The following is an 18114-nucleotide window of genomic DNA, read 5'->3' as shown; positions in this document are numbered from 1 at the left end:
AGAAGCCAATCCATTAACCAGATTTGTATTTTGTCTTGCCCACCAAGAGTGGAGCTGTCTTTAATCCACCATTGCTTCCATAGAAGTCCATATCATATTCTTTCTCAACGCACACTTCTCAAGCAAAGGTGGGTATAGAGCAGGGGCGTCCAACCCACGTCGTCAAGGCTGTGTCATGTGATGTATCAGGACTTTTTTCTCCTTTACTAAACCAGGTGTGGGTGTGGCCAGTGTGTGAGGCATCTGGCTCATGGGTTGCAAGTTTGACAGTTCTGGAATAGAGGAAATCATTATTCCCAATGCAGCTATCCATGTTTGTTAGCATCTTAGAGACAGACAACTCTATGGAGAAGTTTAAATGGGAAAGAAGAGCCTAGCACCTGACTCACAGACTCAACTGAAATTTTGAAGGAGGATTTGCACATGCGTCAACTGAGATAGACGCCTCTACGGGGAGCTCCCTAATGTGAATTAGAAAAGTGAAAGTTAACCCCTGACAACCCTCTCTGGCTTGATGAAAAGTGGATTGAGAGGAAGAGAATCAAACGAAGTTTTTGAAAACGTGTTTGGATCATCTCAAAAAGAGAAGCAAGCTTCTGTTTTAAACATGAGTAGTGGAAAAAATAGAGAACAAAGGAAAAATGGTGACTACTCCGGATTTGGGGGGAAAAATGGATTCACTTTTAGCGGCATTTGCAAATATGGGGCAACAGCTCAAAGAGATGCAAATGGCTATAGCTGCTGTGAGCGCAGGAGTTAAAGGCTTAAAAGAACAATCCAAATCACAAGATGCGAGAATTGTGAAACTGGAGGAGGGGAAAACTTGCCATGAGTCACGTATAAATAATCTAGAAGACAGACGAAGAAGATCCAATTTGCATTTAAGGGGTTTTAAACAAGATTTTGTTGAGAGTAAACGCCTTATCCAAGCGATCCATCAGTGGCTCTGCGAAAATAAGATCAAAATTGACTTAAATGAATTTGAGAGAGCGCACTGGGTCCAGTGCGCTCTCTCAAATTCATTTAAGTCAATTTTGATCTTATTTTCGCAGAGCCACTGATGGATCGCTTGGATAAGGCGTTTACTCTCAACAAACGGAATCCAGGCAACCAGAGAGCCCTAACTTCCTTTTTAAGGCACATCTGGAGATGGAGTATAAAGGAGAGGTAGGTGGGAGGGGCTGCTGCAGGTTTGTGGGAAAGCTTTTTTCCAGGCAGGAGAGTAAATTGGACATTAGGGGCAAAGTTGGTGCCAATAAAGGGACTCATACCAGTTCTCTGGCTGTGTTGCCTTTGTGCCATGCCCCGGGTTATTCCAGAAATGTATCTTTATTATTTATTATAAGAATTCTAATAGAAGAGAATATTTATATTTCAGGGTTGAACTGTGGGGTCCTAGATGCTCTTTGAACTTGATTGTTTTCTTGCAGATGTTTCATTATCAAGCTTTATAACCTCATCAGTTATATTACCTAGTTTGTTAATGAAACATCTGCAAGTCAACAAACAAGTTCAGTGACCACCAAGGACTCCACATACAGTAGGGATTTTTTTGGACCCGTGACTTGAGCCACACTAACTATTTCCTGAATTTATCTAGGTTTGGTATCTGAGTTAGCGCTTGCATACAACCCCCTCCTCACAATGGGTTTGCAATTTGGGTCTCCTCCTGGACTCACAGCTAACATTAGACCAATATTTGACAGCTGAAGCTAGGGAGATCTTTGCACAGGTTCGCTTAGTGCAGCAATTGCGACCCTCACAGTCACTCATGCCCTTGTCACCTCACAGTTATTGCAACCTGTTCTACATGGGCCTAACCCCAAAGAGTGTTTGGAGACTATAGCTGGTCCAAAATTAAGCCACGTGAGTTGTCGTGGGTGCACCTACATCACACCAATCCTCCATGAACTGCAATGACTCCCAATTGGTCTCTGGACACAATTCAAGGTGTTGGTCATTACCTTTAATGCCCTACATGGCTTAGGGCCAGACTATCTTCGAGACTGCCTTCTACCACATAGCTCCCAGAGACTGGTAAGGGCTCATAGAGTTAGTCTTCTCTGTGTCCCATCAGTTAAATAGTGTCAGCTGGTGGGTCTGCAGGGGAGGGTCTTCTATGTGGCTGCCCCGGCTCTTTGGAACCAGTTACCTCCTGAAATCCAGACTACCCCCACCCTCTTGGCCTTCCAGAAAGCGGTAAAGACTTAGCTTTTCAGACAGGTTGGGACTGCTGATCTTATGTTGGTAACTAGTGAGATCCAACCATAAATAGTATACAGGAGTCTAACTGTGTGAATTGTAAACTGTTTTTAACTGTTTTTGTATTATTATTGATGTTTTATATTTCTGCCATGAGCCTCCTAGAGTCTCCAGGGAGATGGGCAGCATAGAAATTGAAGGCATAAATTAATTAAATAAATAAACCGATTGATGTCTGTGAGCTACATGGGAATTGTAAGTAAGTGAAGACAAGCTTGGACTAACTTTGCTTTTCCTGGAAAGTTAACATGTGAGACTGACTGATGTAACAGCAAAATGGAAATGAATTAGTAAGATTATTCTTTGCACAAAGATGAAAAAATTGCACTGTCTACAATGGAGAAATGGTTGGTGGAATTTGCTGAGGTAGGTAAATAGACTTTGATCAGAGAAAAGACAAAAACTAGCATTTATTGCTGAGTGGAAAATCTTATGGACTTTTGTTCGAAACAAAAAAATAAACTTATGATTTATGATTATAACAATTGGGATAGATCATAGAATAAAAAGAGAGTTCAGCTGTGACTTTAGAGTAAGAGGTGAATTTATAATCATATTTATAATTGCTGTAAAGAAGATCAGATCTTTTTTCTTCTCTGTTTTTCTATTACTTCCCCTCTTTTACTTTTAGCAAAAGGTGTCTGGAAGACATTTTGTTTGACAAAAGAGGATAGCAAAATTGTAAATCTAATGTGGAAAATATGAACTGTTTATTTTCTACATCAAATTTGAAATGTTGTTATCCTCTATTGCCAGAGAAAGCTTCCATCTGTATTTATCTGTAGTTCTGCATTAGATGAAAAATATCCTCATACAAGTATTTTGGAGCATCAAGGCCCCAGATAAAATCACCATGTTGCCAGCTAGGAATGTTCTTATGGAAAACTAAGTTAGTAAGTCGTGGGAGCAGATGATTTATATTCTCTGGATTCACAATGATGTCATTCCCACCACTCCAAACAGCTGTTGGCACAGTTACATCTTCGATTTTATAAAATGGGGGCTTGGTCTGCGGAAGAAGAGATACAAAATATGAAAAAGTCTTTAGCTTGCCTATTTCCAGATATTTCATCTTTCAGTAATACCAACATTCTCGTTCCATGCATCCAGATCTGGAAAAATATACCTATTATTTGAGAGATCCTTTCAGCTTCTATGATACACAATTCTTATTTTGTGACTGATAAATTACAAAGCTCTTTTACATTAAAGGTTTAATTAAGCACTTGATTAAATTAAGAACTTCTGGTAAGATGGCGACTGAGACAAACATTTAGTCTCATAGCTGGACCAAAAATAGACAACCAAAAGAGAAAAGACATGAAAAAAGTAGGGAAAAACCTAAAAACAAGAAGGACAGCAAAGAGGTAATCCTGAGTGAAGAAAGTGCCCACCGACTCCTACCTCAAAGGATTTACAGTGAAAACCCCATGAAGGTTCAACAAGGCTCATAAGGAATCACAAAGAGCGCTCGATCACCCAACCAAGGCAATGAGGAGACAGCTCATAAGGGATCTGATTACCTGAAGTCATCAGACCAGTTAGACTGAGATTCAACCCGGGGTGTATGTATGTTCCAACAAAGATCAGTGGAGTATCTGCTTGTGTGTCTGCACATGTTGTTAGCAATGTGTCCCAGTCTGCTCCAGTTTATTTCAGCTACCCTCATTTCTGCCTGATGCTCCCTAACAAACATAGCTACCAACTTTGTTTGTTTAGCTAACAGAATATCACCCAGCTAGCTCTGGTGAGCAGCTAGCTCAGGTTAGAGAGAGAGAGAGAGAGAGAGAGAGACTGCCCTAAAAGAAAAGGATCCTTTCTTTGCTTCGTGTGTGTGGGGGGAGACAATACAAATATCCTCTCACAGAGTTTAAAACCAGCCTCTTTCACAAGGGTTTTTCAGTGAGACCACCCCACCTCTAGCATCAATCTACAGAAGACTTTGCTTAAGTGTAAAACTTAAGTATTCTTGCTTGGAAGGGAAGAAAAAATTGTTGTGCCAACTGAGATGGTTTGCAGAGCTATAAGCCACCACGAGAAAATTCATGTGTTTTTGAGTTCCCCTTACAAAGATTGTTTGGAAAATCTAAAACCATTTTTTTTATTAAAAAGGTTCCCTGGCTGCTAGTCCACCTCAATCTACATTTCAAAGCCCAGAAGGAAAGGAAGTGTTAGCCAGCAAAAGTTATAAAAGTGCCCAGCAGAACTCTGCATTTTCCTTAAAAGCCAAGGGTTTGTTTGAAATATCTGTTTCTGTGGAGTTTCTGCCCAAACTCAACAGAACTGTAACATTAACTACATCCAACTGGACACTTACCCCCAACAAATTCAGAGCATAACACTCTTCATCTTACACTCTCACACTCAAACTGCACACCAGCCACACACATGGAAAATAAATCAACCACACACATGGAAGAAGAAGGAGCAGACTCCATTGTGATTTGTAGATTGTGCTCAATGTACATTCCCCTGCCCACACACCTCCAAAACTTTACTTGCACAGAATGAAAACTGATCAAACTACTTAAGGAAAAAATAGAAAATTTAGAGAAAAATTTAAACACCCTGAAACTATCAAAATGAAAAACCCCAAAGCCTTTAAAAGAACAAGCATAAACTGAACATAGAAATGACCAGGCAATTTCTAATAGAGCCAACCCTCTAGAGCAGTGTTTTTCAATTATTTTCTGTTATGCCCCCCCCCCCAAAGTAAACATTTTGCATCCCCGCCAATTCTCTGTTGGGACGATTGTTCTCAATATTCAGCATGTTTTCGCTGAAAAAACTCAAGTGGCTTTTCAGCATGATTGGGGTGTAATGTGTTTAAGTGACGACTTAATTTATTTGGCTTCATGCTGTCGGCTGCCAACATTTTTAGACACAGTAAATATATCGATCTTTCCCACTGTAGTCATAGTGAAGCCAAGCGCTACATACACTTCATCATATTTCCTCCTCTTAGCTTTCAGAAGACTTACATTTGTCTCATTATCTCCGTCTCTCTCCTTTTTTTAATCATATTTTTCCATAGAGTCTCTTCAGGATTTGTTATACGCACTTCATATCTCCTACTCTACTGTGTACCATTGTTCAGTGCAAACCCCCCCTACTTCCTGTGGCAAAAAAAGCATGTACCCTGGGGTCACATGCCCCTCTGACATTGCTCTGCATATCCTCGAGGGGGGGGCACCCCACTAGTTGAGAAACACTGTCCTAGGAGAAGAAAACTGAGCCAACTCCTCAGAGGAAGAAAGCAGCTGGACACATATCACCCACAGAAAAATGAATAAATCAAACACAATACCCCAGCCAAAACCAACCCACCCACAATCAAGGAGCATATTTTATAATGCACTATTTCATAAGACTTCCAAGAAAGTGGTAACCCCCCCCCCCCCCCCGGACCCAATAAAGAGAACCAATGACCATAGCAGAATGAAGACTCAGCAAGTACATTGACTCTTTGATACTTCTTCTCTGGACAAGTAGAGGACTTGAGGTCACCCACAAGTACTCCAGACAGCTTTGTGGCCTCTTGCAGGTTTAGAGCTCCATGAGATAAACAGAAAAGTTATTAAATTTAGGAAGCTGCAAATTAAGCTTGCCAGATAAATTTGAAATGAGATTTTGGAATTAATTATAAAGAATCCTGTCTATAGAAAATATGCTTTCGTTTTGATTTTTAAAAATATAGTAAGTTTTTTAAAAATTTAACTCTAGAGAGAACTAAAGGGAATCAAAGATTACAATAAAAGAACACAAACTCAACTTACAATTCCAGAATGAAGCAAAATATTTTAATATTGGACAAGAAAGGATATTTCTGAAAACTAGATCCAAAAATTAATTTTAATGGTTTCTGCCTCTATAAAGAGACTGAAAGGGAAGAGAAACAAATTCTCCCTGACAAAACTGAGACTGCTATGGAGGAAGATATTACACTGGACATACAAAAGAAACTGGCTAAAAGCATTACAGCTTTAATTTAGCATATTTTCATCCCAGTTAGACTTTAATTAACCCAGTGCAGGGAGAAAACCTGCTTTGAAACAGTATGGGTGATAGTAATATGCAGAGTAGGCTGACACCAAGATTGTGGGAAGTAGAAATATTGTGAAGATGGCTGCCCAGAAACCACACAGCTTTGTGTATGTATGCAAACACATGTCCCATTACAAGCATTATAATAATGTTTTCCTCACCATATTGTATATAGCTTTGTTCTGGTTTCCATAGTCGAAATGTTTAAATTCATCTGATTCAAAAATCTAATTTGGGAAGAAAGAGTTGTATAGACTTAGCAAACTTTCATATTTACTTCTTTAAAAATCTGAAATATAAATTCATAATTAAAGGATTTTAATTATCAGGTTCTCTCTTCACTTTGCAAAACTTTTCATAAAATGGAAGATTGTCTGCAAAGAATGTTTGGATATCTCACTCCATTGCAAGTTACTTTCAATCTCAGGGACCCTCAAGCTATGTAGATTTGGGAGTTACTCTACCCACCATCTCTTGGGCCTTTCACAGAAGTTGAATGAATTGAATCCTAGATTGGCTAGGAATGTGAGTGTGAGCATGTATGTTTGGCTGGGTTTTCACAGGGCTTTGTGGTGATTACTGCCGACATCTTCCTTGGGTCCGATGGATGGGCCACTTGCTTCCTTCTCCTGCCACTGCTGTTCACCAAGTCAATTTGTCCCAGACCAGGTGTGTGTGTGTGTGTGAGAGAGAGAGAGAGAGAGGGAGAGAGAAAGTCCATTTTGGAATAAATGGCATAATCAATCAATCCAGAAGGAAGGAAGGAAGGAAGGAAGGAAGGAAGGAAGGAAGGAAGGAAGGAAGGAGAGAGAGAGAGAGGGTGTGTGTGCATGTTTGTGTGTGTGAGAGAGAGAGAGAGAGAAAGGGAGGGAGTGCAAACACTGTGCTGGCACTGATAGGGATAGCAGCAGCCTTCTCCCATCTTTCTTCTGCTGGGCAGAAAAATAGGAGAGAGACTTCACAAACAAAAGATAATTTTCTCTTTTGGCACCAGAGCCAAAGCTAAAAGAAACCAGTGGGGAGAAAAAGAGGGAAGGAAGGAACAGGGGAAGAACATTTTTTTCATTGTTTTAACTCTGTAGCAACATCGTTCCCAGCTGCTGCTTTCTCAGTCAAAAGCAAAGCTTTTTTAAAAAAAGGTTAGCCCCCTTCTTCCTGGGAGACAGAAGAGCGGGAGCGGGGAGAGAAAAAGAAGGTGGCATGGGATGGTGGGTGGTGGGTGGGAGCAAGGGTTGTCTTAGCCCTAGCGGGTTGCTGCTTCCTTGTATCCCCATAACTTTTCAGTCCCAGAAAGCAGCTGAAAAATACCCTCCTGTTTTGCAGCCATGCACCATTTTCTATCCTTACCTCCGCCTTATTTGGTTTTTCCTCCTACCATAAAAGGAGCTTAAAGTAAAAAGAGGCAAGGGGGGAGGGGGGAAGAAGTATCTGGGATTGGGAAAGGAAGGAATTGGGAAGAAGAATGAGAAGGAGGAAGGCTTCCCAGCTCAGGGAAGGCCTGCAGAATCCAGAGCGTGCCAGCAAATCCCATTGAACGAGAATAGTTTAATTGCCAAGTAATTTTTTTTAAGGTTAGTCCCTTTCTTCCCTTAGGCTTTAAATAGTTGAGAGATAGGGTATTGAATCGATTAGCATCAGGTGTCTTTTAGAGAGGAATGAACTTCTGTAATGACAGATATGTTGTGCCCAGACAAGATGTGTGTGTACGTGTGTGTGTGTGTGTGTGAGAGAGAGAGAGAGAGAGAGAGAGAGAGAGAGAGAGAGAGAGAAGAAGAAGAAGAAGAAGAAGAAAAAGAAAAAGAAAAAGAAAGAGAAAGAAAGAGACAAAGAAAAAGAGGAAAGGAGAAAGAGAGAGAGAGGAAGGAAGGAAGGAAGGAAGGAAGGGGGAGAGAGATATGAAAGAATGAGACAAAAGAAAGAGACAGAAAGAAAGAGACAGAGAAAGAAAAAGAAAAAAGAGGAAAGAAAGGAGAGAGGGGGGAGAGAGAGAGGAGAAAAAAAAGAGACAAAGAAAGAAAGAGGAAAGGAGAAAGAGAGAGAGGGGGGGGGGAAAGGAAGGAATGGACAGAAACATAAAAGAAAGAAAGAGACAGAAAAAAGAGAGAGAGAAAGAAAAAGAGGAAAGAAGGGAGAGAGAGAGGAGAGAGAGGAGGGAGACATGAAAGAAAGAAAAAGAGAGAGAGAGAGAGAAAGACAGACAGAAAAAGAAATAGAAAAAAGATGGAAGGAAGGGAGAGAGAGAGAGGAGAGAGAGAGTTAAGAGGAAGGGAGCACCACAAACCCTGGAACTAGACATGGCTTCAGAAGACACTTTGAAACAGCACAGCAATTTAGGGCTGGAAGACATCTCGGAGGTCATCTAGTCCAACATTCTGCTGCAGCAGGAAACTTTACATTGTCTGGATTATTTTGGTCCCTTCAATAGAGAAGAAAATTGCCAGAAAGTAGAAGGAGTTTACTAGGACAAGGCTGCCATGCAGAGGAAGGCAGAAATAGTCCTTGACTTATGACCACAATTGAGCCCAAAATTTTGGTTTCTAAACAAGAGTGTTAAATGGGTTTCACCACATTTTACTCAATCCATGACATATCCTGGCTATAACAGCCATACAAGCTAGGGAAGTACATCTGAAGGCATGTGTAATGTTCTCATGTACAGAAGCTATGGTTAAATGTGCTGCAGAAAGTGGACTCTAGATGTGTTTTTCAAAATGCAGTAAGTGAGGTTGGATGTGTATAGTTTTAGAAGAGCTCTCTCTCTCTCTTTCTCTTTCTCTCTCTCTCTGTGTGTTTGTGTAATACAAATACTATATATGGTAGATGATGTATATTTTGGGGTGTCTGTGTGTAATATGTATGTATACATATGGCATATATACACAGGATTAAATAGTATATTTTGGATCTTCTTTTTTTAAAAAAAAATACTTTGGATCTTCAGTAGTGGTAAATAGATAGGGAAATTGCATGTTGTTGAGGTCTGTGAGGTGAGGAGAAGCTAGGCACCCTAATCCTAATCCTAACCCTTGATGCGAGTGATGTCAAGTTGGCCATGCCCTCTCAGTCACATGTCCACCCAGTCATATGATCACAAAGCCACCCCCACAAGAAAAACAAGATGCCCAGGTACAGTATATGTGGTACATTGGAGTCCTAGTGTACAACCATTTAAATATGAGCCAGCAGTGTGCAGCAGCTGCCAAAAAAAGGCGAACACAATTCTAGGCTGCATTAACAGAGGGATAGAATCAAGATCACGTGAAGTGTTAATACCACTTGATAAGGCCTTGGTAAGACCACGCTTGGAATACTGCATTCAGTTTTGGTCGTCACACAGTTTTGGTCGTCACACTGCAAAAGGGATGTTGAAACTCAGAGTACAGAGAATAGCAACAAAGAGGATTGGGGATTGGTTGCAGGAACTGGGCATGGCTAGTTTAATGAAAAGAAGGACCAGGGGAGACATGATAGCAGTGTTCCAATATCTCAGGGGAAAGAAGAAAGAGTCAACCTATTCTCCAAAGCACCCGAGGGAAGAACAAGAAGCAATGGATGGAAACTAAACAAGGAGACAAATAACAAGGAGAAATTTCCTGAGTTAAAACAATTAATCAGTGGAACAGCTTGCCTCCAGAAGTTGTGAATGTTCCAACACTGGAAGTTTTTAAGATGTTGGATAACCATTTGTCTGAAGTGATGTAAGGTTTCCTGCCTAAGCAGGGGGTTGGACTAGGAGACCTCCGAGGTCCCTTCTAACTCTGTTGTTGTTGTTGTTGTTGTTGTTGTTGTTGTTGTTGTTGTTATTATTATTAGTCTGATACTAAACATTTAATCAAATGGCAGAAAATAGTACCATTCTATTTTGACTTGCAAAGAAAATGGGAAAATGAAAATTTACCTGGGTCCAATGAAGTATAGCTTTCATAGAAGTAACATCAGGGTAAGTTCCAAAAATAAAATTGTTTCGACTCTGGAGGGAAAGACCCACAAAATAATTAAAAAAGAGAGAGACTGGTTGAGAGAGACCAATTAAGCTTCTAAATGTCAAAAAGAAAGGCAGATAGATTTCTTTAAATTGTCTGTTAATGATCTTGAAATTTCAAACCAAGGAATACACATTCTGTCCCATTATTGGTCAACAGTCACCAAGCAAGGTGACTACAGGAAAGAAGGTGAGGGCAAAAAATCAAGATAGCAACTATAACTCTGCAATCAAAGCTACATAGGATTAACTAATGAAAACACACTAATTAAAAAAGTTGGTGCATCTGCTAAATTTTGAACTGTTGTAAAAATAATCACTTACAGAAATAATACATACCATTATTGCAACATTGCACATAAAATTCCATATTAAAAATAAATACTTTGATTTATCTAAAGAAAATATTTCACAATCCACTTACCATATTTATGTTGTTTTGATTAAAACCTGCAACAGAGAAAAGTATTTGGATGCAAAAATAATTTAATCCTGGGAAGCTGCATAGATAGGCATTGATGTCCTTTGCTCTGTTGCTTAGAAAAATAAAGTCATTACTTCCCCATAAATACTGGAAAATACAAAAAGAAATATTATTGCAAAATTCTAGAGAAGCACCTCTAATTGAATAGTTTATCAATTTCTCATTTAATTCAGTGGATTCAATATACCCATTGATTCTTTGCATTATTTTAACAATATTTTAAGATACATTCAATCTTTCTTTATTCCTTACTTATGGGATTTATGTCCACTATAATTAGTGGGCATTATTTACAATATTCATTAATATGAAGCATGCCAGTCTATGATGAAAATACAACACAATAATGCAACAGATGAAGCCTAACATAGAGAAAACTGTTACTATGATAACAGCTCATAACTCAAAGGCTTTCTAGAATAGTTATATTTTTCATAGGAAAGGGACAAATCAAATTTCTGTGGCGAGGCTAACATGTAGGATCACTGACCCCAAACCAAGACTTGTAAGATCTGTTCTCTGCTGGTTTGCTCAGATGTGCCTGTGCTTTGCATGTGTGCCCATTGTTGTATCCTGAAATGGCTACCTTGTAACTCTGTAAATAGTTTGTTCCTCTTTCCAGCGCTGTCTGAGCCCAAGCAGGAAGTCGCTCCTGATTGGCTCAGACGCGGCCGGCTCTAGCTTTGGCGGGAACCGCAAATGTATAAAAGGAGCGGTTTCTCCAGGCAGAGTCAGTCGGTACTCGCTGAATTGTCACTTTGCTTTGCTGAGCTGTCACTTGTTCTCTGAGCTGAATAAAAGTACCGATTGCTCAAAACCCTGCCTCTGGGTCTACTTCACTGGCGACGAACGGACGGAAGAACATCGCGTGCAAAAATGAACAAAGTCCAGATCGGCCAGGCTCCGGAACTCTTCAATCCCGAGAAAACGACCTGGGACGAATACATGACCACCTTCGAGATCTTCCTCGAGGCGGCGGGAATACAGGACGCCGAAGCCGATCGCAGACGGGCTATTTTCCTTAATTACTGCGGCGCAGAAATCCGTGGACTGGCCCAAACGCTCACCGAACCGGAGCAAGCAAGAACCGTAGCGTGGGACGTCCTACAGGAAAAGCTAGCGAGCCACTTCAAGCCGACAAAACCGGCCATGGTTTTTCGGCATCAATTTTCCATGATGGCTCAGAAGGAAACCGAGTCGATCAACCAGTTTACAACGCGGCTTCGAACGGTACTTGCCCAATGCAAGTTTAAAGACCCGGAAGCTCGCCTAACCGACGCCTTGGTTTTCGGCATGAAAAACAGCACAGTGAGGAATAAACTCCTCACCGAAGAAGAGCCGACTCTACAAACCGTGATTAAACTGGCGCAAACTGCAGAAGCAGCCGACGCAGCGGCTAGAGAATTAAAAGAGCACGGAAGGCGAGAACTCATTGCCAAAATTGACTCCGCGTCTTCCAGCGTCGTGGAATCAGACGACCTCAACCAACCAACTCACAGCGGAGACAACTGCCTCCTGGTGCAAGACCAGCCAAGACACCTGAGAGCTACTCACCCAGCCCCCTGCGCGGGCTGCCGGGGAAATCACCAGCGCCATCGATGCCCTTTCCGAGACGCTACATGCCGCCGCTGCAACCAGAGAGGCCACATCGCCATCGCTTGCAGAGCGACAACACCGGAAGACACTTTCGCCACGCCACAATACCAGCGACCACAAAACCAGACCCCCCAATCGCGAGAAAGGAGACCGTTCCGCAACTCGGGTCAACGGAACTACTCAAACGCTAACCGCGACTACTATAGAGGTAACTCTCAATTTTCCGTGAATAACACGGCAACCAAAAAGGGGGCTAAAATTGTTATCTCATTGTTACTAAATAACCAGCCTTGCTCAATGGAGCTGGATACGGGCTCTAGATATACCATCATGCCCTGGGAAAAATTTAAACTGTATATGCCTAATGTGTCTAAGGCTGACCTAAATCAAACCTCTTTGGTAATCAGAGACTTCCAAGGGGGGGTAATCTCGGTCCTGGGAACAGCTAATGTACCTATCGCATTCAAGAATGTTAAATGTACCCTTCCAATGCTTATTGTAACGGGGGCCAAGCACTCTCTTCTGGGTTTAGCGTGGATGGAACCATTGGGGATCGAAATTTCGGGTGTGTGTAATGTAAACTGTGATATTATGCCTAACTTTGTGAAAGAGTTCCCTGAAGTGTTCAGCCCCACCTTGGGCTTGTATAAGGGGCCCCCTATATCATTCTCTATTGACCCCAAGGTCCCACCGATCAGACTAAAACCTCGCAGGGTCCCCCTTCCGCTTCTCCCCAAACTAGACATACAGCTGGATAAACTCATTAGCCAAGGTATCTTGGTCCCTGTGGAACAGGGGCCATGGGAAACTCCAATAGTTACACCTCTGAAGCCAGATGGTTCTTTAAGAGTTTGCGCTGATTACAAATCGACCCTGAATAAGGCACTCCAACACCACCCCTACCCCATCCCAGTTGTGCAGCAACTTCTACACTCCCTGGGGGAGGGGAAAAGGTTCGCAAAGATCGACCTGGCGCAAGCTTACCAGCAACTTCCGGTCGATGAACAAACAGCAAACGCTCAGACAATTGTAACGCACAGGGGGGCTTTCAAATGCACGAGGTTACAGTTTGGGGTAAGCATAGCCCCAGGAATATTCCAGAGCATTATGGAACGCCTATTGTCAGGGGTAAATGGGGCCATTCCATACTTTGATGACATCTTAATTGCAGGGGAAAACCAGGAACAAGTAAACAAAAGAATAAGGGAAGTACTTAAGAGGTTGCAGGACAAAGGTTTAAGGATCAAGCCTGATAAATGTGTCTGGGGAACCAACAGTATAGAATTCCTAGGATATAAAATAGATAAGGAAGGTATCCACCCCACAACAGAGAAGCTGAGAGCAATTAGAGAAGCCCCAGAGCCACGAGATAAGAATGAGTTGCAGGCATTTTTAGGCCTCCTTAATTTTTATTCCGTTTTTTTAAAGCAGAAGGCAACAGTAGCAGAGCCTCTCCATCGTTTACTCCAGAAGGAAGCCCGCTGGACATGGGGGAAAACTGAACGTGAAGCTTTTTCTCAAATAAAGAATTTATTAACTTCTAAAAGCGTAGTAGTCCAATATAGTGCTTCGCTACCCATTAGACTCACGTGCGACGCTTCGCCGTACGGCATAGGAGGAGTCCTAGCTCACGTTCTACCTAATAAGACAGAGGCCCCGATAGCATTTTTTTCAAGAACCATGACCAGCACAGAGAGGAATTATAGCCAGTTAGACAAGGAGGCTCTAGCATTAGTGGCAGGGGTAAAGAAGTTTCACAATTATATTTTTGGAAGAAGTTTTGAGCTAGTCACTGACCACAAGCCCCTACTAGGTCTGCTAGCCCCCAACAAGCCCACTCCACCTTTTATGTCTCCAAGACTAATCAGATGGGCTCTTTTCCTCTCAGGGTATCAGTATGAGCTCACCCACAAGGGGGGAAAGGAAATCAATCACGCAGACGGCCTCAGCAGGTGCCCCATAACAGACTTAGTGGAAGACCCTGTTCCTTCCACAGATGTGTTAATGATAGATCTCGAGGAAAACCCACTAACCACAGCAAAAGAGGTAGCTGCACACACGCAGCAAGATCAAATCCTTAAACAAGTGGTGAACTGTGTTCTTAAGGGATGGCAGAATGATGTTGTGAAACCTGAATTGTGTGATTTTAAAAACAAAAGACTTGAGTTATCGTATGTAAAGGGTTGTCTGTTGTGGGGAGATAGAGTGATCATCCCCAAAAACCTAAGGGAAAAGGTACTCAAAATGTTACATGTGGGTCATCCTGGGATTGTCAGGATGAAGAGCTTGGCAAGGGGGCATTTATGGTGGCCAGGGCTGGATGCTGATATTGAGAATTGGGTTTCAAAGTGTGACCCGTGCCAAGAGTCACGGCCTAGTCCCCCCAAAACAACTCCGGCTGAGTGGGAACAGCCTGCTGGCCCTTGGTCTAGAATCCACATTGACTTTGCTGGCCCGGTGGGGTCCCAGTATTTTTTAATAGCGGTTGATGCCTTCTCCAAATGGGTGGAAATAATAGCAATGAACAATATAACCACAAGTGCCACCATCAAGGTATTGAGTAGACTGTTTGCATCCCATGGTTGCCCAGATATCTTAGTGTCTGACAATGGGCCTCAGCTAACAGCCAGGCAATTCGAATTGTTCTTAGATGGCCTAGGGGTCAGGCATGCCCTCATCTCACCTTATTCGCCCTGGGCTAACGGATTGGCAGAACGTTACGTTCGGGGGGCAAAGGAGGCATTGCGCAGGTCAGGCCCTGGGGATGTGCAACAAAACTTGGACCAATTCTTACTAACCCAGCACATTACCCCTAACTCACACACACATGTAAGCCCTGCAGAGTTATTGATGGGAAGAAAGTTGAGGTCACCACTAGACAGGTTAAACCCAAGGTTCTGTGTTAATAATAACCAAATGTGTGTAAAACCTGAAAGAGAAATGTATTTGGGACAAAATGTATATGTAAAAAGCTTTGATGGAAATGTAAACTGGATGAAAGGAATTGTTGTTAAGCAAAATGCACCCAAGACTTATATTGTAAAACTGGAGGATGGTCGTCTGTGGAAACGACACATAGACCACATTCGAAAGCGAGCAGAAAATCAATTGCCACAAACCGCTGACATGGACTCTCCCCCTTCAACAGACTTTAGTACATTGCCCGAGCTAAGAAACACGCAAAGAGACTTATCGGGCCAGGGGGAACCATCCAGCGACGCCGAGCCATCCTCGTCCTCCGAAGCCTTCGTTGGGCTCGCCAGGCCAAGTCCGCCGCGCCGGGAGAACAGCGGCGAGCCATCCTCCACAGTCGGTGGCGAAGGAGAAATAGAACTGCGCAGGTCAGCGCGAGCTCCTCGGAGGCCCCACCGATTGGACGACTTTGTCACATGGCTTTCTTGATGGATGTGTCCAACTATGAGGGGAGGGGTGTTGTATCCTGAAATGGCTACCTTGTAACTCTGTAAATAGTTTGTTCCTCTTTCCAGCGCTGTCTGAGCCCAAGCAGGAAGTCGCTCCTGATTGGCTCAGACGCGGCCGGCTCTAGCTTTGGCGGGAACCGCAAATGTATAAAAGGAGCGGTTTCTCCAGGCAGAGTCAGTCGGTACTCGCTGAATTGTCACTTTGCTTTGCTGAGCTGTCACTTGTTCTCTGAGCTGAATAAAAGTACCGATTGCTCAAAACCCTGCCTCTGGGTCTACTTCACCCATGCCTACAGCAATAAAAAGAAACCCCAAACACATTTTTCAGAATATAAGATGCACCAGAATATAAGATGCAGTTTAGTTTTTAGGGAGGAAAATAGGGAAAAGAATCTGCTTACCAGGTATTCATCTGGCTAGTGTCTTTAGTCTGGTCAGCTTCAGCACATTATTTTATCCCCCGGTTAAGGGCTTAAAAAGTTTTTATCCTGAGAGAGTAACAATGAAAGAGCTTGCAAGCCAGTAAGAGCTGGGAGTATCATTAGAACATGGAAATAAACAGTCTGAGCAAGTAGAGCAATGGAAAAAACCCTGAAAAGACTTAGGGCTTGGAAAACATTCTTCTTTGCAGAGATTAACAATGAAAGAGCTTGCAAGTGGCAAGAGCTGGGAACATCATTAGCCCCTGGCTAGGGCTAGAAAGAAATTTACCTAGAGCAAATTAGAACAATGAAAAAAACCCTGCAAAGACTTAGGGCTTGGAAAACATTTTTCACAGAGAGAAACAATTAAAGAGCCTGCAAAGTAAGAGCTGGGAAGATTGTTAGCAGCTAGTTAGGGCTGGGAGAACAAAAGCTACATTCAGAGGATAAGGTGCACCCAAAAGGTGCATCTTATACACCAAAAAATACGGTAGCTCTTGCACATACATAGAAGCGAACTCCAAGATGGTGGTTCCCAAGGACAGCATCGACAGAACCGGCTTCATGATGTTATCACAGATTTACTAACGGTTCTAAAGAACCGGTTAGGACTGGTAGGATCCAACCTCTAGGAACTGCAACCTCTAGGAACTGCAACCTCTAGGAACTGCAACCTCTAGGAACTTGGTGTTAGAATAAATTCTTAGTATGATACATGATTTCAAAAGAACACAGGGAAATTGCTGGATGATTTATTTGATAGCTAGTTACCTTTATAGAGAGGAGTGCATTAGGATTTATTTAATAGCTAGTTACTTTTATAAAGAGAAGTGCAATAATTTGTTTAATCAGTTTTATCAAAACATTTTAGAAGAGAAAGTGAAGTTAAACCGTATAATTAGATTAAGCAAATATGACTTACACTGATGGGGGACAGAAAATAGATATTTAAAAAATAGTGAAAAATATCTGGAAGTGAATTAAAAATGGACTTTTAATATTTTTTTTTTACACTATTTGTGGAAACAGCAAAGAATGGTCTCTAAATGTTTTCCAGGAATTATTCAAGAATTAGGAAATTATAAGTTGGAGGGTTTTTTAAAAAAAAAATATTTATCCTAGGTAATACTAAGTGAAAATATGTTGTCTAATCATACCATAGATGAAACAACTGTCTTTAAAAAGTGGAGAGAGGAAAAAATGGAGGTAAAATAAATAAAAGTCTATGTACATGTATGTATGTATGTATGTATGTATGTATGTATGTATGTATGTATGTATGTATGTATGTATTTAATTTGACATCTATGCAACCCAATCCCAAAATACTCAGGGTGGCTTACAAATATATAAAATACAAAAAAACAATTAAAAAAAATCAGAAATACAATATAAACTCTAAAACCCTAATTAAAACCCATAATAGACTGGCTCATCAGCATGCACACATACCACTTTGGCCATGCTAATTGTTGATTCAAGGCCTCCAGCCGGCCGGCAAAGCCAGGTCTTTGTGGCTTTATGGAAAGCCAGTAGGGTGGGAGCAGTACGGACATCGGGGTGGGGGAGTTGATTCCATAGAGCTGGGGCGGCAACAGAGAAGGCCCTCCCCCATGGGCCAGTCAACCTGCATTGCTTAGTCGATGGGACCTGGAGAAGGCCAACTCTGTGCGCTATAATTGGTATCTGGGAGGTATGCAGCAAGAGATGGTCCCATAGTTAGTCTGGTCCTGAGCCATATAGAGCTTTATAGGTAATAACCAACACCTTGAATTATGCCCGGAGACTAATACGAAGCCAGTGCAGCTCACGGAGTATAGGTGTTATATGGGTGTACTGGTATACCAGACAAACCTGGGCAAAGATCCCCCTGGCCACAGCTGAGAGATGATGATCAAGGGT

The 18114-nt window shown here is 42.0% G+C and overlaps 1 protein-coding gene across 1 annotated transcript in view; it reads right to left on the bottom strand.

Annotated features, from left to right (window-relative positions):
• Positions 1–3037: 3037 nt before the first annotated feature.
• The window catches only part of LOC139168331 (lysosomal acid lipase/cholesteryl ester hydrolase-like), a 36150-nt gene continuing 21073 nt past the window's right edge, over positions 3038–18114 (bottom strand). Inside the window, exons 5-7 of the mRNA XM_070753911.1 lie at positions 9580–9657; positions 6468–6533; positions 3038–3271 (exon numbers count right to left, since the gene is read on the bottom strand). Coding sequence (XP_070610012.1) covers positions 3038–3271; positions 6468–6533; positions 9580–9657 — 378 coding nt within the window. The remainder of the gene's footprint in view (positions 3272–6467; positions 6534–9579; positions 9658–18114) is intronic.

Source organism: Erythrolamprus reginae, chromosome 5, assembly GCF_031021105.1.
Source record: "Erythrolamprus reginae isolate rEryReg1 chromosome 5, rEryReg1.hap1, whole genome shotgun sequence".
Taxonomy (NCBI): domain Eukaryota; kingdom Metazoa; phylum Chordata; class Lepidosauria; order Squamata; family Dipsadidae; genus Erythrolamprus; species Erythrolamprus reginae.
The sequence above is the reverse complement of the archived record's forward strand: the minus strand, read 5'-3'. Positions and strand labels throughout refer to the sequence as shown.